Below are 23,780 nucleotides of genomic sequence, written 5' to 3'. Positions count from 1 at the left end.
TCATGGCCACACTACCCCACACAATGCTGTGCTGTACAATGCCATGCCATGCCATGCTGTGTCATGCTATACAAGGCAATACAATCTGTGTTGTGCTGTACCATGCAATGCCATGCTGTGCTGTACTATGTCACGCAATGCAACGCTGCTCTGTACCACACCATGCTATGCAATGCAATGCCATGCTGTATCATGCAATGCTTTGCCATGCTTTGCCATGTGCTGCCATGCCGTGCTGTACCATGACACGCAATGCAACACCATGCCATACCATGCAATACCATGCTATGCTGTACCATGCTATACGATGCCATGCCATGTTGTGCCATGCAATGCCGTGCTGTGCTGCACCATGCCATGGAATGCAACACCATGCCATACCATGCAATGCCACGCTGTGCCATACCATGCAATGCAACACCATGCCGTACCATGCTGTGCTGCACCATGCACTGCCACGCCATGCTGTACCATGCAGTACCACACCGTGCTGCACCATGCAATGCCACACCGTGCTGCACCATGCAATGCCATGCCGTGCTCTGCCATGCACTGCCACGCCATGCCGTGCCATGCCATGCTATGCAGCACCACATCACAGCCCCGCAGCCCAGCAGCACCGCACACCCCTCTCTCCCCCCGCTGCCCCTTTAAGGCAGACACCCCTCTCCGACCGCGCGCGCGGGCTGCACGCTCGGCTGTGCGCGCGCGGGTTCGTGTGCGCGCGGGTGTGTGCGTGTGCGCGCCCGCCCCCGGCCCCTCCCCGGCGCTGCCAATCACCCGGCGGCCGCTTTGATGTCGGCAGCCCTTGGCCGCCGCGCCGCCGCGTTCGCACACAGGCACCGGGCGCTCCGTGCCTCTGGCTGCCGCCGGCGCCCGCTGCTCCCGGAGAAACTTTGCGGGGCTCGGGCCGCGGGGCGGCACCGGGGGGGGGGGCAGCGTCGAGCGCGGCATCCCGCGACGCCTGCCCGGCTGCAGGCTGCAGAGCCCCCCGCCAGTTGCCGGGAGGGAAGGAGGGAGGGGGGGGGGGAGAAAAAGATTTAAGAAAGGAAATTTTTGTATTATTATTTTTTAGGGAGATTCGAAAGGGAGTTTAGGAGAAGGGGGTAACATTTATAAGGGAAAAAAAAAAAAAGTTTGTTAGAATTTAGAGAGGGGAGGGGAAAAAAAAAAAGTTTAGAAAGAAAAATATAGAGGGAGCGAAGTCTTTTTTTCCGAAAGCAAAATAATCGAGGGAGAGGAGGAGGAAAAAAAAAAAAACAACCGACCTACGCGCAGACGGACGCGAGGAGGAATCGCGGTGAGAACAAAACTGCCGGGAAGTTTTGCGCGGCGGGAGCGACATGCCGCAACTGGGCAGCGGCGGAGGGGACGACCTGGGGGCCACCGACGAGATGCTGGCCTTCAAGGACGAGGGCGAGCAGGAGGAGAAGATCCCCGAGAACGCCTTCACCGAGCGCGATCTGGCCGATCTCAAGTCCTCGCTGGTGAACGAGTCCGAGGGTAGCGGCAGTCCCGCCGCCGCCGCGGACCCTGAGGTGAGCCGGCCGCCCCACACGGCCCCCCGGCGCGCGCTCCCCCCTCTCCTCCCGCCAACCCCGCTCTGCCCTTCTCTCTCTCTCTCTCTCCTCCCATCCAGGCCATCCGCCGCGTGCAGGATCCGCAGAGGGTTTATCAGGAGAAGCTCCCGGACCACATGGACGATGGTTAGTGGCGGCGATCCTCGTGGCTCTTCCTCTCTCCTTCCCGGCCCCCTCCAGCCCTGCTCCCAGTCCGGCTCCCCCGGGACCCTCACACCCTTACAGTGCGCTCCTTTGGGATTACGGAGCCAAAAGGCTCCCAAATACGCCATCACCTCTTCCGTCCCCCCCGACAGGCAGAGCAGCCACCTGTCGTAAGGCAGATCGTGATGGGGGACTCTGATTTTAGCAGGTATGAAGCACCAGGACCCAGGGATGTATAAAGGATCTGCGTACTCTGGCTACCCCTTCCTCATGCTCTCAGACCCCTATCTGCCAAACGGATCTATGTCACCTCTGGTGAGTGCATCCTCTCCTTATGGAGACCTTTGGCGGCCTCTCACTGCCCAACTGTGCTGCAGGTACCATGCAGGCACCTACATGTGCTTTTTTCTGACAAATTGTGTCTAAAATGCCCAGTGCTGTTCCATGGAAAGGGGAGTGATGCGAGCGCTGCTTCTCCCTGAATTACTGGGGGAGCTTCTTCACAGACCCTGTTTTCTAGGCTTGCCTTTGTGCTGCCGACAGTCAGATCCCAAGCTCTAATGTGGAAATGCTTCCTTTATCTGGGTCTGGAGGTGAGCAGCTGCTGGTGTTGGTGTCCAGAGCTGTGTCCCGTGGCTCAGCTTCAGTTTGACATATCTGCTCGTGAGATGGCCAGCCTGGGGCCTGCTGCCAGTTGGGGCTCTGCTGTAGGTGATGACCCGGAAGGAGGATCTTCAACTTAAATCTTAAACTCTGAAATGGCAATGGAGTTTTTTCAGTCTCGTGCAGCTGGACGGCTGTTCCAGTCTTCCCATAAAGTTTTTCCTTCTCGTGTCAAATCACCTTTAGCATCTCTTTGTCATTTAATGCTTACAAAAAGTTTTGCTATATGAATAATTGAATTAAACGCTTCTGTACGAGAGCTGTCTTTGCCCGTTGCCATTTTCCACCAGGACTTTAGAATTTCCTGATGCTGCAGCACACAGAGGCTGTGCTCGTGTCATTTCAGGGGAGCCAGCATTGCCGCATTCATTTCAGGTGTTATTCCTTATTTACAGTAGGCTGATGAGATCAGAACATTGTTCAGTGTATTTTAGTTTTTAAGCTACGAAGAATCTAGAATGCCCTCTTCAATGTAAGCACTTGGTTTGCTAAGAGGGGTAGGGATTTCAAATTGGTGTTATGAGAAATAGATGGATCGTGGCATGGGAAATGAGGTGTGATAAAATGCTGCTCGTGGCAATCAGTGCCGTGTCCTCCCACCCCAGCCTGCTCACCGGTCAGGCAGGAGGAGACTGGTCCTCTGGTAGCTGTACCCTTGCATTGCCCCGCTGACACAGGAGGTGCAGCTCCTGCTGAGATCAGGGGCAGTTTGGGGGGATCTCTGCATCTTGGAGTTGCCTTCATCTTCCAGCATGAAAAGGTGTTGGCAAGACACAGCCTCGCTGCTCTCAGAACAAGCAGCTCTTCAGTTGTTTCCCATCTTGTGTCCCTTCTTCGGGGATCCAGGTGTTCCCTCCACCCCTCGGAAATACAAAGCTGCTCCACTGATGAATTGTAATTGATGATACGAAATTTGTCTCATTGAAATGCATTTAATTTGCTCTCTGGTGTAGAATCTGTTCAAGTTCAAAGTTGCATTAATCTATTCATTGTAGCGGGATATTTCTTTTAATCTTAAACCCTTACTAGATGGGCAACAAAGTCCAACAGCCTATTTATTAGCAATTAAGCTGGAAAGCAGATTGTGGTTTGTGAATTGCCTTTCCTCTTGAGAGTGTAAAAAATCCAGGAGGTTACTGTTGGAGCAACAGATAGATGTGAATAGGCTGCGCGGAACTTACGGAGGAGAAAACTGAGCAGCAGAGAGGGAATGATTCCCTGAGAGCCACCAAAATCACCTGTGGCCTTAGTGAGCATTGGTTGGGTCTGCTGAGATCCTGCGGTGTTTCTTAACAATGTTGATTAAAAAGCCAATTCAGTGTTTTGTGCTAAAAATGTGTTACTGGCAACTGGGGGGAGAAATCTTCCCCTTTCTCAAGGCTGGCCATTCCTTTGGTTTTTGATGTTGGTACAATAATTCTTCCAGTCTATATTTCCGAGCCGTTTTTTCTTGTGTTTATGTTGACGGTGTACATCTTACCATCACCATACAGTGTACTGCCCTCAGCTGTATTGCTGCTGTGTGCATTGCGACCGCTTCAGTAATTGAGGAGGTCAGATCTGTGACCAGAGATCCCAGATATTAACCCTCCACAGAAGTGCATTTAATTAATGTTCCAGCGTGAGTTGGAGGGAAGGTTGTGTGAGTGGATGGGATTATGGATTGCAGTCATGCGTGCGTTTGATGGTTGGCATTTTTGGTTAATGGGGCTTCCTGGAAACAGTTGTTTGCTGTTAGGATTAATTTCAGAGTCCTGAAAAACAAAAAATGAAAAACATGAACCCAGGTGAGTGCTTTTGCACGATATCGAGGTTTTGCACTTAGCTACTTGACGAACACCGTGCAGAAGGGCAGAGGGCACTCAGCCCTGAGGCTGCAGGCTGAGCCCCTGCCCAGCCCTGCACCAGCAAGCCCCATTATTGCTGCAGTGCTCGGGGTGCTGTGAGCAGTGCTGGAGCCGTCCCAGAGCCCTGCTGCCATCGCTGTAGTGCTGCTGGCTGTTCTGCAGTTTTAGTTGCTTGGTAGCATCGGTTTGGTTTTGTTTTGCTCAGGTTGGCCCTGCCCTGGTGATGCTCACCCGGCATCCTGCTGGGCTCCCTCCATCTCCGTAACCCAAACTGCATTTTCTGTCAAAACAAACCCACTGGTGTTATTTACACGTGCTGCTGTTGCTCCTGTGTGATGCGCTGAGCATGTCTGGGTACCTGACATCAGCAGCAGCGCGGAGCCAGTTGATGTGCTGGGCCCTCACCTAGTGCAGGATGTGGCCAGAGCCAGCCTGCAGCAGCATCCAGCTCGGCTGGCAGCGGGCTGCCAACACAGGCTGCTTTTTAGGGCAGCTCGGCCAGATGGGCACCATTCTGAGCATGCACAGGTATCCATCAGTGGCTGCAGAGATGGCAAAGAGAGAAGGGAGGGCAGCAGGACGGCTGGGAATGCTGGAATTGGGGATAGAACAGCCGGAGCTCAGGTTTCCAGTGTTCTGGGAGCACAAATAGCCATTGGCTGCTCTGGGCACAACGGGTCAGGAGCATCTCAGCGTAGACTGCGAACACACCTGAAGTCTTGATGTTTTTCAAGGCACCAGGAGAACCGTTTCTCACTCGGCTCTCAGCTGTCACATGCGTGTGGCACGAGTCTGCTTTTGCTCTCCTGATGCTTGGAAAAAGTTCAGTGTTTCCCAGGGCAGAATATATGGGATTTTCGGGTTAGAAATCTGCAAGAAACTTCCAAAGAACATTAATGCACTGAGGAACTGTTTTTCTAAATGAAATACAAAATCATAAAACTATATCCTTTTTTAAATAGTACAAATGACTTTAAATCAAATTAAGGTACATCCTTAGTAAGAACATCAGCCTTTTAGGTGGTTACAAACATTAGAGGTCAGACATGGTCAAACATGTTAACACTTTGATCAGATTAAAATATTTTTCTTGCTACAGTTGTATAATTGAGTTGAGACCCGAGGGGGTTTTCTGAGCATTGTTACATCTTGTACCATGTGGTAGTTAAATCTTAGAAGGAGCATTTATAAGTTCCTTCTGTGCATAGGTTTGTGAAGCAGGGGCTGCACGGCCCCGTCCCATGCCCAGAGGTTGGGCTCTGCTCTGTGCACTGCCTGGGTTGTGGGGGGTTCTGTCCTCCCACCTTCACTGCACCCCTCTTGTGTTCAGGCACCAGTGGGGTGTGGGCTGGCAGGATGTAAATGTTCTGGGTAGGAAGCTGAGGAGCTGGGCTATGTCCTGTTCTTCTGGGAGAAACACAGGGCCTCCATTTCTTTGGAAAATCATTTTCTTCACTATTAAGCTCTCTAACTGGAGCTCATGTAGGAGCAAAAGGGTGGTGGTACCTTCTAAATCTCTGACACACTGACAGCCCCCACGTGAGACAGCTGGCCTAGGAAATAATGCAGATGCTCCCGAGATCTGCCCAGCTCCTCAAGTTTGCTTTCCATTCAGTGGGCTTGAAATGTCCCCTTGGGCAGGGCAAGATCAAAGTGCAGCCACTGCACTTTGCCACAGGTCCCAAATGTGTATCATGAGGTCAAAAAGCACAGAGCTGGAAGTCTCCTTCAGTGGTTAGAAGGAGAAGATTGATCCCAGGGGCAAAGCTTTAATGCTGCCCTGTGCTGGACAGGCGCTGGAGGAGCATGAACTGGGACTGGCTGCTGCTGCTGCTACAGCCCCTTCCCCAGATCTGCTCCATCCTTTGGAGGGAGGCTGTTGTGCTCTCAGCATTTCATGAAAGAAATCTGCAGCTCAGCTGCTTCTTTATACAGGTCTTTCTATGCTGGCTTGCTCTGTCGGAGCAGTGGTTTTAATGTTCTTTTTTCCTGATGTTCTGATTCTGTTGAAATGAGTGGGAAAAGTCCCCCGTGTCCACTCAGCTGGGGTTTGTCCCTGTGAGGGGCTGATGCATCCCTCTCCAGGTGTGGTGCCCCGTTTGGCAGAGGCTGGCAGCTGCAGCCCTGTGCGGATCCAGCAGTACAAGAGCAATACCAGCACCAGGCAGGCTTCCTGGTAGCAGGATCTGTGCTATGGGACCTGCCCATGACAGTGCCCTGTCCCCATGAGTGGTTCTGTTCCTGGCAGAGGACGTTAGGAGTGCAGCGACTGATGATGGATAAGTGTTTTAGCAGACAGACGCATGAATAAATAAAACAGCAAATCCACTTTTTCCAGCTCTTCTACCTAGCTTGAGACGGGATAATGGTGAAAATAATATTTTATGTTAAAGCGTGCTGTTGGATAGGTGGATGTACTGAGGTGCAGGGCTTCCGAGGTCGTTTATTGCATGTCTGATTCAGTCTTGGTTCCCCCCAAGGAAAATTCTTGCGTTAATTTCTGAGTTCATATCACACCCTCAATTTTGAAGCAGAACTTCCCTTTGAAATAAATTAGAGAGCTCTGCTTAAGAAGCAGCGACATGATACAGCGCTGCGTGTGTGTGGTCTAATATAACCTTATTTTTAAAGTTGTTTGGAACGAAAAAAAGAGAGAGAAAAATGTCACAGGGAAACAAAAGCGAGTTTTATGTAAATCCTTGCCTGTGAATAACTCTGCACGTGATTTAGATGGCCCAACAGTATCTGCTCTCCTCCTGGCATTCCTTCACAGGAGCTGAGCTGGCTGCTGATGAGCTGCTCCGGCGCTGTGCAATGTGAGGGCACTGCTCCTGCGAGCTCCCAGCTGTTGCAGTTCACGAGATGTTCTTAGCTCAACTGGTTGAGAATTAGGAGAGAAAAGCAAAACGCAGCATAAACTCGAGCTCCCAAAGCTCATCCATGTTAATGATTAATATTTTTGAAACTTTAACTGGGAAGAACAAAGTGGTTTGGGGGTTAGTGGCACACGGCGTGTCCGAGATGAAAGCAGAGCCGCTCAGTCTGTTATCCCGAGCCGTAATGGAGTGAATGGGGAGGGAAGCGGCAGCTCTGGGAAGCAGAGCATGTCACAGCATCTCACAGCCAGCTTTCTGCGATAAGTCTGCAGGACCCTCTGCATTCCCACATTTGAGTGAACAATCTGGCAAATTTGGGTTTGTTTGCATTTGCTGTTCCAGGGTTCCCGTCTGAGTAACCACACGGGCACTTCCGTGGCTGGGCGAGACGTGGCGAGGTCTGTAGGGATGACTCGGGCTGCTCTCGCAGATCATCTGTGAAGGGTCAGATCCCAATCTCGGATTGTATCCCTCTCTATCGGCAGTGTGATCTGCAGGATCAGCAGGTTTCAGGGTAGAGGTGGTGTGAGCTGCAGACCTGAGATTGCAGTCTGCTCCGGACGGTGTCTGTGTGCGTGCCATGGCAGTCAGTGGCAGATCACAGTCGAACAGTGAGAAACATCAACAGTTTTGGGGGAACATCTATGCCTTGACATTAATTTCACACCCGCGCCGCCTTGTCTGCCCTTTGGCTCTGAGTGATACAGAGAAAACGAATTTAGTGTTCATTTTGGATGGTTTAGCCTTTGACCCCCCTTCGCTAATTCACCACAAGGAAGGTAAAGGGAGGACCTGGCTCAGTGCAGCCTCTGTTGTGGGGAGGCTGTGCTGCACAGGGCAGGCCTGGAGGAACAGCAGCCCAGCATGTGCTGCTGTGCAGCTGCTAAAATCCCTGCTCCGTGTGTGTGTCGGGAATTCCTGATGCAAACCCTCAAGGATCATCTCCTGCCTGTCTGAGGAGGAACCACCTTGCTGCCCAGCACAGACCTCTCCCATCCCAGCCCTCCGATGCTTTGCACAATCCTGTAACGCTCATCACACATCTCCTTCCAGTTGCTGCTGCTTTCCCTCGTTTTCCCATGCCTTTCCCACTCCAGCTCACTGCTGCCTGTGCCGGGAGATAGCTGGCATCAGCATCTCTCCCAGCCTGATGCATCTGTGCTCTTACCTCATTCACCCACAGTGGGTGGAGGGCACAGAAATAGGAGAGCAGGTTCACACCGCTTCCTGGACTCTCTGCAGAGCTGCTGCAGCAGGGAGAGCTCCTCAGCCTGACAAAATCCCATCGTGCTGCCAAGCCGGGAGGTGTCAGTACCCCCACACAGGCTCTTTCATGTGCTGTTCTTCCAAAGATCTCTTTAAAAATACACACAACATGATACTCGCTCGTTAATCTCTGTGTCTGGAGGCAGGAGCGAAGGTTTGGTAGGACTAGGTGACTCAGAGGGTTGGTAACAGGAGACAGAGCTGCTTGTTTCCCAGTTTTAATCCCGCTGATTCAGGGACAGCCTCACGCCCATCCCTGGCGGTCCAGCAGCCTGGGCAAGGCTCCGGCCGGCTCCTGGGCACCTCGCAGTGTGGATGAGGATTCAGCCTTGGCCCAGCCCGGCCACACCGACCCATCTGCTCACGTAAGCCGTGGGCCTCGTCCTTGCCCTGGGGTTGCCACTTCAGCACATGCTGCTGGCTCAAACCCACCTGCTTGGCTTCTCAGAGGAAGTGATTGCAACACCGTGTGCCTCTACGTCTTGATTACAGCAGGATCTTTTTCTTGGTCACCTCCAAATGATCTTGGAAAACAGCTCTCTCCTTCATGAGCGCCTACCTGCATGATGACATTTTTGCTAATATCTGCCCTTGAATGTTGATAAACCAAGACCCTCCCCAAGGTTATGAAGGCCTGTTCTGCGTTTGCCAAGTGAGGTCAGGGCTGAGATAAGAAAGGTGAGGAAAACCCATCCAACAGAGCAGTACCTGGTTGAGCATCCCATGGCCGGACAAAATGCGCTGCCATGGTTTCCTGCTGCCATCCTGTCCTCTGTGCTGCTCACCACAGCTCAGCTGCAGCTAGAGGAATCTGCTTCATTGTGTTTCGTGGGGTCCCAGAGTTAGTATTTTGTTAAACGAAACAATAAGCACCACAATGCTGTGGGAAGTTTTCAAAACCAAAGTAAGGCTGGATGCTAGAATCTAGGGCACTTTTTCCCTGTGGTTATAAGAGCTTTACACTTGATTAAATGATAGGCAAAAAAAAAAAAAAAAATCTCAACAGTATCTCCTTTGTTCCATTGAGCTGTAACATACAAAGTACACATCTGTCTTGTAGAGCTATGTAGTAATCTGGACTGACCAAGAAAGACCTTTATTTTAAAAGTAATTCCACTTCTGTGCTGTATGTTGGGTTTGTTTTCTGCTGTGGTTTGCTCTGAGGAGTGTAAACTGGGGTTCTCCTCTGCTGGGACTAAGCGAAGGGAAGACACAAAGGCTTGAGGTCGTCAGGTGGGTCTGGGGTTGTGAGGTGAGCCTGTCTCAGCACAAGGGGGAATTATAAACACGCTTATAGAATAATTGGTTAGGTGACAGTCTTCCCAGTAAAGAGCTTAAAGGGATCGGGAATGCGGAATGTCTGAAGAGATGACTCCATGGGGAAACGTTGACCCTCTTTGCTAATAGACCCTTGTAAATCTTCCATGTGAAAGGTGCAGGTCCCAGCATGGCCAGGCTGGTGGTCTGCTGTCAAGGCAGTGGGAGCTGGGACAGACAGCGAGGAGCAGTATTCTTCATCTACAAATTATGCTTTGTGTGACTTTGCCCTTCAAGAAGAAAGGCCCATTCCAGCGTGGGAGATGGCACGCAGCCCCTGACACCAGCATAACCCAGGCTGAGGGCTGCCCTTTGAGCTCCGACTTCCTGCTCTATCTCATGCAGCGTGGCAGTGTGAGCTTTGAAATCTGACCGTGGGGGGGTGATGGGGGCTGTGAGCATCCAGGTGACTCTCGTGGGAGCGCATCGTGCCGTGCTCATGTTTCCATGTGGCGTTGGACAGCCCATGTAGGAGAAATGGAAATATGCATATTCGCCTTAAATCCAAGACAGAAGCAGTCATACAAAGTGAGAAGTGAAAAGAGAAAAACGACCCCAAACCTTTCTGTTTAACTTTCTCTGATACAAAGCAATTTCTCTAGGGCTGTGCACCATATGAAACACATTATAAATGCTCTTGTAAAATCCACATCGTTATACCACATGAAAGGCTGGCTCCTAAAAATAGCCATTTGGAGAGGATGCAGGCTAGTAGCAATTTTGGTGATCGTGAAATAGTTGTGTTGACATCTCAATGCATGCACACCCACAGAATGCTTTGACTTTTGAATATTCTTAGCAACATTTGTGCTTTGTGGAATTTTCCACGTTCTGGTCCCATAAGTAAGAATAGTTTCTTACCCAGCGGTGTTCCTTTTTGATCGTATCCATTGATTTATAAACCTTATTATATTGAGAAAAATGGTCGATGGCTTTTTCTTTGGTGTGACAGTGTTCCTAGCCGTCAGTGTGGCAGTGGTTGATGGTATCAGCTGGATTTTCCCAATCTTACCCATAGGATATTTTCTTTTTCCTCCAGTAGACACACTGATGTTCAGTAGGCTGTCGAACCTGGAGCATCAGTGATTACACAAGGAGCAGCGCATCTGCCCGGCCTTTGTATCTGCTGTAGTATTCAGAAGAAAGTAAATGAGATCTGCAGTAATTATGCAGTAATATATCCACAACAAAAATTTCTTCCTCATCCCAGCCATCAGAATTTGGCTTTGGTTTTGAAGAATGGAAGGGTATAGCCTGCTGCCTTTGGTGTGTGTGCAGCAAAGCCCTGGCTGGTGCACACCGCTGTAGCTCTGGGATAGACAACAGGGCCGTGCCAGCTGATATCAGTCAGGATCTTTTTGAAGAGCTCGCCAGATTTTATTTTATTGCTGCTGTGTTTTGTTTTTGGCCTGTTGTTTGTTTGAAATCATCACTATAGGGATAGCTTTCCGAAAACTGGTGGAGTCTTCGGTGCTGATCTCTGTTTGCGTTTGTCTTCTGTAAGCAGGGATGGGGATGCCGGAGCCACGCGCCTGCAGACATCCAAGTGTTTGAAGGTTGGGGTTTGGGTTTGTCCAAGGTTTTAAGTGCATAGCTCCTCTAAGGCTGACTGGAAACAGTTTGCTTCAAAATCAGTTTGCTCTTGTAATTGGAGTCAACTCTTTGGTGATCTTGAATGAAATAACAAGGTGTTAAAGAAAATTACATTGCTCCAAAAATAGCTGGCGTGAAAATCATTTAGGCTGAAGTCTCGTGTAAGTCAGATATGGCTGTGATGGTAATGGGGCAGAATAAAAACTCTTCAAGAAATGCAGCTCAAAGTGGTTCATTGTGAGGGCTGCAGTCATACTACAGTTTGGTTTAACACAGAGGGCAGCTCTTGTTCTTTGTTCAGCCCTGGAGTCCTTTTCCAATGGCAGCCTTCTCTTGAGGACTTTAATCCATCTGTTGAGTTCTTGCAGGCTGCTAGTAGCTCTGAAGGTTTAAATGCTGTACAAGATGTGTTTCCTGTTGCTTAGCTCCCTGAAACAGATGGATGTGGGAACACCTCCACAAGACAATGATTTTAGTTCTTCCAGACATCACAGAATAAATGCATTCAATTCTAAATACAACCAGCGTCTTTCCAGCTAAATGCTAAGAAATGTTGACTCGCACGTTGGCATACACGCTCTGTATAATGCAACAGGTACATTTGGAAAGAGCCCCCAGAAGTTTTGAACACTTCTACCTTAAAGTTGACGTCATGCCTGGGTCCTAAGTCTGTTTTCTGTAACTGATTGGATGGCTGAAACCAGGGTTACATCTGACAGGTTTCCTGCTATTCTGATGGAGTCTGGGCTTTTCCTGCTGGGAGCAGAATGCAGTTCAAACAATAGATGTGCACTGCTAGGATGGAGCTCTGCGATTCTTAGCAGCACTTGAACAAAGGCATTGTAAAGATTCCATTTCTTCACTCCAGTGGGCAGCAAGTTACCTGCTATCGTCAGTGCTGGACATTTGGTTATTGGCACTGACTGAAAATGATAAATTACTACATACAGATATTTAGGCTTTGCATAATTAACGTTTTTTCAAACAGCAATCTGCTACTCCTACCCGTGCAGTATATGGATCTGTATGGAAATGCATGCGGAGGGATGAGGCAGGCTGCAGTGCTGGAAGTGTGAGTCTGTGAAAGATGAGCATCCACTTCAAAAAGCATCACTGTTGGCCTACTGTTATTTCTTTGTAAATCTGTGTCTCTCCTGGTGGGTGCACTGCTGGTGCCATGGCTGGGAGCTGCTCCTCTGCCTGTGCCCTGCAGTTTGTTTGATTCGGAGCCCAGCGATCCTGTTACCAGAGAGCACCAGGTGCCACGTAAACAGCCAGCTACACAGACATTAGTAATGCCAGTTGTTTGTGTGTTAACACAGGATGTTCTCAAAATCAGGTAAGAAGTGAGGCATGCTACCAAGTTTTACAGCAGAGGAACCGGATAGTCTTGTACCTGCGTGCAGGGATGCAATGGAGGAAGCACGGTTTTATCCCAGCTTCTGCTCCGGGTCCCCCAGCAGCTCTTCTGTCTGGGGCTCAGTTTCCCGCAGGATTGTTTTGAGGTGTTATCATTTTATGTGCAAGTGAGCTTTGCGGAGCACTGCAGGCAAAGTCCATACAGAATAATTGTCCCCAAACTAAAGCAGGCTGCTGCAATGGGAGGTGTTTCAAAAGTGATCAGAGGAAGACTGACTAAAAGAAAGTGAGCTGTGCTGCTTGTGAGACCATTAGCTTTCAGATATTAAACAAATTGTGATTTCATAATCTATTATTAAGTCACAGGTGACCCTGAAACCACAGCTCCTTCAAGGCGATTGGCATGTTCTCACGCTTTAAAACCTTTTCCAGCCTAAATGGTAATTTCATGGATGACATTTGTTGGGTGGAAGCAGTGGTTGGGCGGTCCAGTGTGTTGCCCCAAACACACAGGGTACACAGATCCCTGCTGTGAAACCCAGGACAAAATATCATTCCTATTTACCCACTTGTAATGCGCTGATGAGTACAACCTCTGGGATTGCACTGCATACTTTTTGGACACATGTACCAAACCCCTGGATGCATAATTCACGTTCCTTGTCATGAGGAATGAGTCTATTTATCTTGGAACTCTTTTGGCTTCAACCGTAATCTCTAGGAAATCATTTGTTAGCAGTCGTTAGCTGCCAGTTTGTCAGTGAATGGCTGGAGGCGAAGTCAGAAGCGAATGAAATCTTTAGCAGGCAGATGTCACATGTGGCACAGAGAGGTTTGTAACCAAAAGATGACTTGATGACTTCAGCCCAGCTGTTGGGAACATGGGGAGCATGGGCACGAGCGGGTGCAGCCGGCTGCTGGGTGCCCAGTGAGCAGGAGAGCCTGCAGCCCCTGCACTGGGCTGCTCCTTCCCGGGGCCATGGGTGCTGAGCTGTGGGGTGATGGGGGGTGGGCAGCCGAGCTCCAGCCCAGCTCTCCAACGTTATCGCTTCTAAATAAAAGTCTAGCAGCAAGTTTCAGTCAGGTAATGAGGGTTATCTGATTTCTCTTTAATCCGAGAAGCATCACGGGGTGTTGCAGACGGAATGATAACCTCAGATTGCTGTTTATCTCGAGCTCGGTGCTGCATGGAGGGAAGTGGCAAAAATGGGTGAAAATTCACAGGAAAAGGAGCTGAGAACGGTCTCCTTAGCCCGCACCAGATCCCTCCTTCTTGCAGAGGAGTGAGCGAGAAATAACTGCCCCGAGTAGAAACTCTCCCATGAAGCCGCAAAATCCAGCTGAAATAAATACCACTTCCCTGCAGCATTATCTCCCACTCTGTGCTGTCTGCCCACAGAGGATGGTAGGGTGTATGAACTGGCAGGGGATTAATGGCTGCGTGGTTCATAAAAAACGTTGCTGCCAGAAGGACGTGGGACCCAGACAGAAGCAAAGAGGGGCTGGTTCTCTCTGCAGATGCCCCCAAGTGCTATTTGTCTGAGAGCAGATTTTCCCACAGATCTCTGGCCTTCATATTATTTGAAGAACCCCCTCTGCAGCTGCAATCCTTCCCTCCCCCGAGGGAAAAACAGGGTGGTAACTTTGTGAACTGAATGGTGTGGAGGTTTAGGAGTGCTGCCATGGGAGGGGAAGATTTGGCTCATTAGCGTGGAACATTGTGTTGCCAGGAACAGAGTTTTGGGGCAGAACTAATAACATGGAAGCAGATGCAGTCAGCTTTTATTAAACTGGTTTGTAGAAGACTTTAAATAGGCAGCAGTTCTACATGGGTCTCTCATTGAGCAAAGCGGAGCAGCAGACCCCAGCAGCAGCTCCTGGAATCTAGATTCTGGTTTGCAGGTGCAGAGCAGCCAGCCAACCTTTGCACATCAGGGAAGAAATCCTCTCAAATGCATTTAGAAACATCATCAACAACACAAGTTTGTGGTTCTGTTGCATTTTTTAAGTTCTTATAGTTCACATATCTCACTTGGAACAACGAGAAGCTGTAGAGCCACCGAGATTATGGTCTGAAGGAACCAACGTTATATCATCTTCTCTTTTATCATCGTTTATCATCTCTGTGTCACAGACTACTGGAGTTCACCCGGCCACCCTAATGGCTGCATTTACCATCAGCTGCTTGGCAGTGCGTTGCAGGTAGGGATGGATAAATCCCTCTCCAAGCCCAGTTTTGGAGCGCTTCTCCCTTGAATCACCCTTTCTGTAGCACCAATTATGTCCGGAACGCTTATCTGCATTGGTGATGATCAGATGCCGTTTCCTGACACATGGCATTCCGTGGCCAACAGTAATGATGGGCTAAGCTCACTCTGTAATTGATTTACACAAGCACACAGGCTGCAGCCATCATCAGCCAAACACAAATTGCCCTTTTCCACTGGCTCCCAGCACCGAGCCATTGATACCTCCAGGATGTCACCACGAAGATGGTCCATCCTCTGCCAGCTATGAATATTACTGTGCATCCTTGCGATGTATTTCTGTTCTGCAGTCTGGACTTCCATGAGCATATCAGTCAGGAGCAGCTGGCCCCTTCAGTGCAGCAAGCCTGCAAATCTCTTCACTGAGTTCCTGGTATCCCCTCAGATCGTTCGGTGCCACTGGCTCCAGCCACCATTTCATAGAGCAGAGAGCACCTCCAGAAATCGTGGAGTCCATCATAGAGTCATTAAGGTTGGAAAAGCCCGCTGAGATCAGCTATTCCAACCATCAAGTCCTTTCTTTGTGCATGCGAAAGCATCCATCCGTGTGCTCCTTGCATCTCGTCATCCTGGTCTGGCTGAATAAGGCTCGAAGAATCCCATTTGAATGCTGCACTCCATCCTACCTTTGTTGTGCAATGCTTTTTTCTCAGGCAGTTTCTAATCTACAGATTTTCTGGGCTCTGTGCATAGCATGAAGGGAAGTCTCCTCATCACCTCGGGTTCTGTCTTTCAGTATCAAGTGTTTAAGACATAATTCTAGGCGTCCAGGGCTTGCTTTCTCTTTGTGTCTCCTTTGCTGTTGCTTTCATTTACTAACATGTTGAACTTCAAAGTCGATTCTTTCTCCTTCCTAATTTTTATGGAAAAAATGGTCTGAACCCCATTTGCATTTCCTCCCTGAGGATACTGGCAATCCTTAATCCTATATATTAAAGAATCTCAGTTTTCCCAGCAGCCTTTTATTCCGGGACTACGCTGCCACACTTTTCTCCTTGAAATTCTCTCCTGTGGTTCCAAATTGCTCGTCATGGTGCCCCTGACCACTGTCACATTCTGTTCTTAGCTAATTGCATGGATGTTTGATCATTTTTGCGTCCTTTTCCTCCCCTTCCCATCCTGTCCTTTTGCAGCTGATTGGTGCGGGTTCTGCTCTCGCAGCATCACACACACATTTGCACTCAGTGTTGCAGTGTCCATTGCTGGGCTGGGGGCACCAAGACCTGCTGCTGCCCAAGGACTGATGGGGATAGCTATTTGTAGAGCCGAGAGACAGCAGGTTGACATCAAGGGTGCTGAATAACCAGGTGTGAATGTATTACACGTGGTGCTCACTTTGCACTTACAGGCTCCATACTGCAGTTGTGGACCAGGCGAAGGCTCTTGGCAGTACCAGGAGCCAGATGGTGGCGAGGGCTCCAGGCCTCCCCATCCCTTGTCCTTCTTGCTGCTCCCATGAGCGTGCACCAGGACAGCTCTGATGGCAGTGGGAGCTGTGGGAAGCAGGCGCGATGGCGGCCGGGCCGTCCGGATCCAGGGGCTGAGATCACACAAAGCCAGGCTTCTCTCCTATAAGTCATTCTCAGCTATGTGCGCGGGTAATTAGCATGTGCATAAACACTTTGTAATCTTGTGATCATGGCTTGCAGATTAGCTCTTTTGCCAGCTTTGCGATTTCTTTGCCAGTTTTAGTTTTAATTGCAAATCCATTACTGCCAGCTCTCTTGCATATTGTAGCAATAGGCAAATTAAAACACTTGGACACAGTTGGGCGGGTTTCAGTTAAGAAATTAATTGTTACTGCCAACCAGAGCTTTTTAATGTGAGGGTGGCATTCGAGCTTGTTTTTGAGGGCATAATCTCGGAGACTTTCTTTTTTCCCTTCTCCTCCCCCCCACCCAGACTGCGTGGCCCAGTCGAGCAGCTCTGCAGATGGCACGAAGCAAATGCTCGCCTCTTTGATCTCCTAGTCAAGAAAGTTGGAAGTCGTTCTGAATTTATGAGAATCCTGTCTGAAATAAATCTGTCTGCGCGCAGGGCCGCGCCGAGCTGCAGGCAGGGCTCACCTGCACCACGCAGGATGCGTCCCACAGGAGCGGGCCGATGGCGTAACGATAAAGGGAAAACATTATGTGTGTTGTTGAACACGAAGAAGTCTAGACAATCTACAATTTACCAGTCAGGGTAATTGGCTAAAGGCTTAATCCGCCCTGATAATCCAGTAATGGCACTGCTGGCAGGACACTGATGGAAACGTCGCTCAGCAGCGCTGGCTGCCGCTGCCTCCTGCGATTGCAGCTGTTCCTGTTCCCGTTGGGGCTGATTGGGTGTTTGTGGAATTCTTCAAACTTTTCCTTTGGCTTTCTCCAAAACTTGCTCCCTTGATGCTGTTTTGTGCTCGGTTTGTCGTTGAGCAAGCACCTCTTGCTCCCAGCTCTTTTGCTCCTGACAGACAGCTCTTCACATCTCCCTTTCCAGCCTGCTGCTGCCATCACCCCGAGTGCAAACAGCCCCACGTTTGGGGATGTGCTGTGTGTCACCTCCAGACCTGGGGCACTCACTGGGGCTCAGCAGTGATTGCAGGGAAGGATGGATGGGCGAGATCCCCTCCCAGAGGGTTCTCCATCCATTGGAGCTCCCATCCCCATGTGTTGCCTTTGTGGCCCATTGCTGTATTAGAGCATAGCTCAGCTTTGAAAGCAGACTATAAGACTATCACCTGTCCCTGTCAGATTTTTCCCTTTCACCCATTCCCTCCATTTGCCTTGAAAAATGTGATGTGCTCAGCTCTCTCTGTATCCTTCCCAGAGATGAAGGTGTGCAGTGCTGTGTCTGCACAGCACTAAGCCTGCATGAACACAGCCAGGTGCTGGCGGCTCTCATCTGTGAGAATACCCATCATTTATAATGCAATCATATTTGCTCACTGGACAGCCACTTCCGTGCACCTAATTGCTGCCCTTTCTCTCTGTTCTCCGTGCCCACACAGCGCCCTGAGTGCTGGCTGTAAATCCCACTGCCTTCAGTGCCTTTGCAGACGTGTAATGGGTTGGAACTCAGCAAACAGCTCCTGTGAAGGCAGTGGAGGGGCAGCTCAGGGCTGGCACTGCTGCTCCGGGCAGGCTCCAGCTGTCAGCAGGGGCTTTAAAACCCATAGATAATAGCATATAGAAACTCACTTTGGTCACTGGCTGCCTGAAATCAAACCGACACCGTTTTTAGAGCAGCTTTTTTTTGAACGTTGTTTCTTCTATTTCTTTTTTTTTTTTTTTTCTGCTCAGAAAACAATGGAAGAAGTACAGTTCCGCTGCAAACAAAACCTGAACATGCTCTTAACTCACATGCAGAATATCAAAGGGTGCTTATTCAGTACACATTACCACCCTTCCGCTTTACAGCAAACACCTCGTCACAGCCGAGAGGCTTCGGGAGAGCTGAGCATCGTGCATTCTGCAGAACGTCCCCCTGCAGTTGCCCCGCAGCTCGGGCTGACAAATCCCACTTTAATTGTTGGTGATCTCTATCAGAACAGACATCGGGGTTGAGTTCAGGGGGAACAAACACGAACCTACAGTAAGATCAAAGCGGCGGCGAGGTGCGCATGTGCTAATAATAATAGCTTATGAAAGCTCATATTTTCCTTCAACAACATCCTGTCATTTGTGTATTGGCTTTGAAAAGGGGTAAAAAAAAAAAAAAAAAATTCAGTGTAATTTACTTCAGCAAAAAAAAAAGAGATGAGGCTGATAGTCGGTGTGCGGTTTGCTGCGAGGGTTGCGCGTGAACCGCGTCCCCGTGTGCATGTGTGAGCCGGGTGTGCAGGGCTGTGCGCCGTTATCTGATGCCTGCATACAGTCTGTGACAGTGTGATGCCAAACGGAGGGTGAGGTAAACAGTCACCAGGCTGGTAACCGCATCCACACCTGGCCCACCTCGATAAATGTCTGTAAACAGTTTGCATGGAGGGAGGTTACTGCGAGGCCGGGGATGTCTAACGGCTGCTGTGAGCTGGGTGGGCTCGGCAGGGAGGTGAGGGTTTGGGGGGATTCGGGGTGGCATCTCGCTGGGGTGGAGCTGCCAGCGGGGCTGGGGCCAGGAACCAGCTGTGGGATGTGGGGATGCGGGGATCAGGGTTGCACGCAGTGTGGTCAGTGTGACTGGGGCATTTGGGGGCTGCTCAGCCACACGCTCGGTCCAGCGGCCGTGATTTCCCCTCTGCAGGACGTGACCTACTTGGGGAGCACCGCTCAGCCCGCAGAGCCAGGCACTGCACTGACCATTTCCTCTGCCCTCTTCACATGTTCTCTGCCAACTTTTAAGCCTAGGGCGCGGGGTTGAAGCCTCTGTTCCCCATCCCAGAGCGGAGTAACCGTGACACTGTGAGCCTGCAGAGGAGGGCTGTGCACAGGGGATGCTCTGTGCTGGGAAGGGCACGGAGAGTGTTTTCAGCTGCATGCTGTGGTTGTTGACATTCAGCTGTGCCTGTAGTTCTGTGTGCAAGCAGGAAAGGGTTTGGGGTTTTTGTGCTGCAGAGGAAGGCTGACTGTAAAAGGTGACAGAGTGGCCCAATAAGTGCTGAAGATGGGCTGGCTGAGGAAGGAGAGGGCTGTTTAGAAAAGCAAGGGGAAGAGGACAAACGGAGAGGATGCATTGTCCCAGACTTTCTGGTCTCTCTGCAGAGGTGCTCCCCATTCGCTGGGCACGGTGTGACTGCAGCCACACACCAATGCCAACACAAGCAGCTGCAGTGCCGGGGAGATGCTCTGCAGAGCTGTGCAACTGAGCTCGAGTCTATCCAAACTGCAGCACTGAATAGCAGCAAACAGGGACTCGTTAAGAAAGTGGAGCAAATAATAATGATCTGTCTGTTTAATGCAGCTGAAAGGCGTACTTCAAAGATAGTGTTATCCTAAAAAAGCCCGAGCATGGAGGGGAGAATACTTGATCGCTACTTCCAAGTTTTGATGGTAGTTGTAAGTAGGTCAGCAAACGGTAATATTTAAATTAACTCCTCTTTCTGGCAACTAGATGGGAATGTAGGTCTGGAAATGTGGAGATGTAGATTTCTTCCCAGCACTGCCACTCTGACAAGTCACTTCATCTCCTTGTGCCTAAGGGAAGAATACACCTTTGGGCTCTGCCCAGTAATCATCATCCAAATGCTTCCCCACCTATCTGAAGGGGTTTAGAATATGTGATTGAAAAGTGCAAAGTATTATTAACGTTGAATTAATGTCTGCCATTACAATATGTAATGGAGTATTTCTGCACACACCCCATTTCCTCCTGCTTGAATGTTTTGTCAGACGAGTCCAAGTGTTTACCAGCTTTATAGCCGCCCTAAAAGGGAGCGTGAGCTGTGGCCATGGTAGTGAGTGGGGCTGTGGGGCCGGAAGGGACAACTGGGAGCCAGCATAGGGGAGCGTTTCAGGAGCCAGCAGCGGAGCAGGGTCGGGGCGGGGGGCTGCCCCATGGCCAGCTGCCCTGTGTCATGCAGAGCCCACTGTGATGTGCTCACTGCACTGTGCTGAAGGTGCATGAGGGGCGGGCAAACTGTGAGTTCCCATCCTTCTCCCACTGCCCCATCCGCACACATCCCCCAAGTGCGTTGGCCTCTCCATGCACGCTGCAGCTCTCCTGGCACACTGCTGCGTTTGAGGACCCAAGCCCAGACCTCTCCAAGCAGCACATCTTCATCCCAGCCACTTGCTCTCCTACTCAGACCAGGCTGTCCCCAGCCCTCACCCCCTGCAGCTTGGCCCAGCAAAGCTGGGCAGCCCCACGCTGTGCTGCCTTCTCATTGCTGCGTGCTGCTTTCTGAGCTACCTGACCACACCATGTGGGTTACTGTCTAGACTGCCTCGCTTTAACAAAGTGTATTCACTAATGTACTATTAGAGCTCGCTAAAAGTAACAAACAAAGTACATTTCTTTCTTTGCTCCTTAATTGTTTGTTCATTAGCTTGCTCGCTGATTCATAAAATATGAAAACCTCCAATAGGGTATCTAGTCACTAGTGCAAATTAGCTAGTTTCTAATGTACATAAATAAATTATAACCCCGCACTTACAGTTTGTCTCTAATACAAGCACTGCACAGAAGTGCTTTATCTTATCAGGAAAGAATTTGGTCTGCTGCTATGCACACGAAATTACAAGTAAAGGCAGAGGCTGGGAGTGCTGTATCCTACACCCTCAAAACATGTTAGTGGCAAAAACGGTCTCTTTTCTGCTGGGTAATCTGTTTTCTTCAGTTTTGAAACAGGAATATGGCATCCTTGTGCATTCATAAGTAGGGTGGGATGTGAACACTGGGCATGGTCTGCAGGCTGACAGCAGCAGGGGAAGCCATGAGGTTTTCATTCTCTTGGGACTCCTTCTTTTCCCCTAGTATTTCTTATCCAGTTTTGCTCTTCCACTCTACATCTTGGTTATTCCTGTTGCTTGAGAAATTATTCACAAGAAGAGCCATGTCCTCAAATTCCCATGAGCCTTGTTTCCAGGTAGGATGTGCTCATGTGCAAACTCCTGGGAAGCTCATCTCTAGCTGTTCTCCAGCCTACAGTTTTGTGCTGGGAAGGGTAATTCTATAACACAATTCATATATACAACTCTTTTCTCCGTACCACTGCTAGCATGCTCAGCACAAAGGGTCTCATTCTGTAAAAACACTGCGGGATTTTAGATAAAATTCTAAGGATGGCTGTTTCAAGTCTGCGTATTTTATTGGCTTAATCCTTATTCAGTTCTGTAATTCTCTCAAATAATGAGCACGGGCTGCCTGGTGTAAGCTTTTCATACAAGCTGTGGCTTTCACCACACAGTCTGCCTACAGGAGAGGTTTGCACTGACAGTGGCCAAAGTCCCATGGCAAGAGGCTGGTGTTCCACTTAGAACAACCCACAGATGAGGTACTAAAAACTCAGATCTTGTCATATTTGTATGGAAAGAAAGATTTCTGGTGGAGATTGAGTACTCAGATGTCTTTTGTTCCCCAATTGATATTACAGCCTTTTCTGTGGGCATCGTTCCCAAAGCCTTTGCTGTGTGTAAGGCTCAGACCTGAGAGCGCTCACGTAGGGAAATGATTTCCCACGTGTGGATGGCTTTGTTGAAATCAGCCTGACAATTTGTGCATAACATTATTTGGATGCATTTGTGAGTGTTGGGCTTATGCGTACAAGATCAAGGACTTAGTGAATGTTTTTTTGTCTTGATACATAAAAGCTTTGTTGGTTGGATACTGAGGTCTCTGCTGCCTAAGCCCTGTTCAGTTTCAATGGCAACCATTCACATGCCTGTCCTGAGCACACTTAAGTGTCCATACTGTGAAAAAATGTAGGACAAACTGAAGGATATTCCCACAGGTCAGCTCACTGTGGGCTGCGACATTTAGCATGGTGTTTGGACTCAGAGCATGTATTTTGTACAGAATGAAGCGTACACTTCTTTATCAGCCTCTTTCCGTGCAATTGATTCAAGAGAGATTAGGATAACGTGGGGTGCGTATCTTCGGTTATTTTAGCTCATTACTATACCATGACTTTAACTGACTTTACCTCAAAGCCAGCCAAACTTCCTTTTCTTTGCTAAATTTGCTCACAAAGGCTGCTCCCGCTCACACAGCCAGCGCCTCTTCCTCGGATGGATGCAGCAACACCTGAACCATGAGGGAGAAGTGCCACGGTGCGTCTGAGCTGGCACCAGGCATGGCCCACGGGGGGCACTTCACCAGCAGGCGGGGAAGCAAAGCCATATCCACATCCTGAAGCCATTTCAGGACCTCCGTGGTATCCAAGGGGGTAATTTTTCTTGGATGTTTTGAATTTGAAAATCTGAGCGCGTGATTCATGTGGTCTGGGAGCTGGCAGCACTCGAGTCGGGCTCTCCAGCTTCCCCAGGAGCCTGCAATCTGCTCAGGCTCTAAATGCAGACCAGTTATGCCACCGAGCTGAGGGAAAGCTGCTCCAGAAAGTTGGGGGCCTTGGCCTCCCAGTGTGACTCTGCTCACATTTCCAATAGTTGGGTTTTCTCTTGTTTGACCAGTTGCTGGTTTCTGTCTTTTTGCTTCAGTGAAAAGGAGAGTTACCTCTGATAATTAATCCAAAATCTTTCGTCAACGAAGGCAAAGCCCAGAACTGGAAACATCTCATGTCCTGCCATCAGAGCTGACCAACCAGTACATGGCGCTCTTCAGGGCTGAACAAAGGCTCCAGAAGGCGTCATTCAGAAATTCTCTTTCATCTTCATCTGTTCCTGCCTGGATTTCTTCATTTAATTGTTCAAATCATCAGCTGTGCTCGAGTTCTTAGATTTTGGGTTTCCGTGTGGGTAATGCCATCCATCTCTTTGCATATGACCAAATTAGGTGAAAGAAAATGAATTATGCTTATTTCTGTGCTTTAGGTGCTTGTTTAAGTGTACTGTCCTATGCAAAACAAGGAGTGTGGTTCTTTAATGTTTTCTTTAGATCCCAACTCTAATCCAGCCTCCCCAGCTCCACCTGAGCTATGTGTGGACATAATTTTCCTCTCTGTACAGATCTTCTGCACTGGTAAATGCAGAGGTTATTACAGAAGCTATGGGAAGCTGTAGATGAACAGCTTTTGTCAGGTTGCAGAATGGTTACTTTTCCCACCCATTCAGTTCTCTGTCTCCCTCTTGGTACATTGCTGAGGTTTTCTGTTGGTGGTTTTTGTGACCCATGGCAATTGATTTCAGGGGCCACTGCACAGCTCCTCGATAAACACAACTTCTGTTCGTGGCAGGTCCTGTCTGCTCCAGGATCACAATTGGGAAGCAACATATTTTACTGCAGATACCAAGAGTTTTAAAGTCCTCAAGCAGGTTTGCATTTAAAAGAAAGAGT

General features: G+C 49.4%; 1 protein-coding gene across 7 annotated transcripts in view; it reads left to right on the top strand.

Annotated features, from left to right (window-relative positions):
* The first annotated feature begins 837 nt into the window (after nucleotides 1-837).
* Nucleotides 838-23,780, top strand: part of TCF7 (transcription factor 7) — a 54,360-nt gene continuing 31,417 nt past the window's right edge. For 3 of the 7 annotated variants that reach the window (XM_052689661.1, XM_052689655.1, XM_052689658.1), the window contains exons 1-3: nucleotides 838-1,538; nucleotides 1,640-1,706; nucleotides 1,930-2,039. In XM_052689661.1, coding sequence (XP_052545621.1) covers nucleotides 1,344-1,538; nucleotides 1,640-1,706; nucleotides 1,930-2,039 — 372 coding nt within the window. In that variant the 5' untranslated portion in view covers nucleotides 838-1,343. The remainder of the gene's footprint in view (nucleotides 1,539-1,639; nucleotides 1,707-1,929; nucleotides 2,040-23,780) is intronic. The other 4 variants (XM_052689660.1, XM_052689657.1, XM_052689659.1 and 1 more) reach the window with 2 other exon arrangements.

This window comes from Tympanuchus pallidicinctus, unplaced genomic scaffold (assembly GCF_026119805.1).
Source record: "Tympanuchus pallidicinctus isolate F22 unplaced genomic scaffold, pur_lepc_1.0 scaffold25, whole genome shotgun sequence".
NCBI classification, from domain to species: domain Eukaryota; kingdom Metazoa; phylum Chordata; class Aves; order Galliformes; family Phasianidae; genus Tympanuchus; species Tympanuchus pallidicinctus.
Note: the sequence above shows the minus strand (reverse complement) of the source record. Positions and strands in the feature narration are given on the sequence as shown.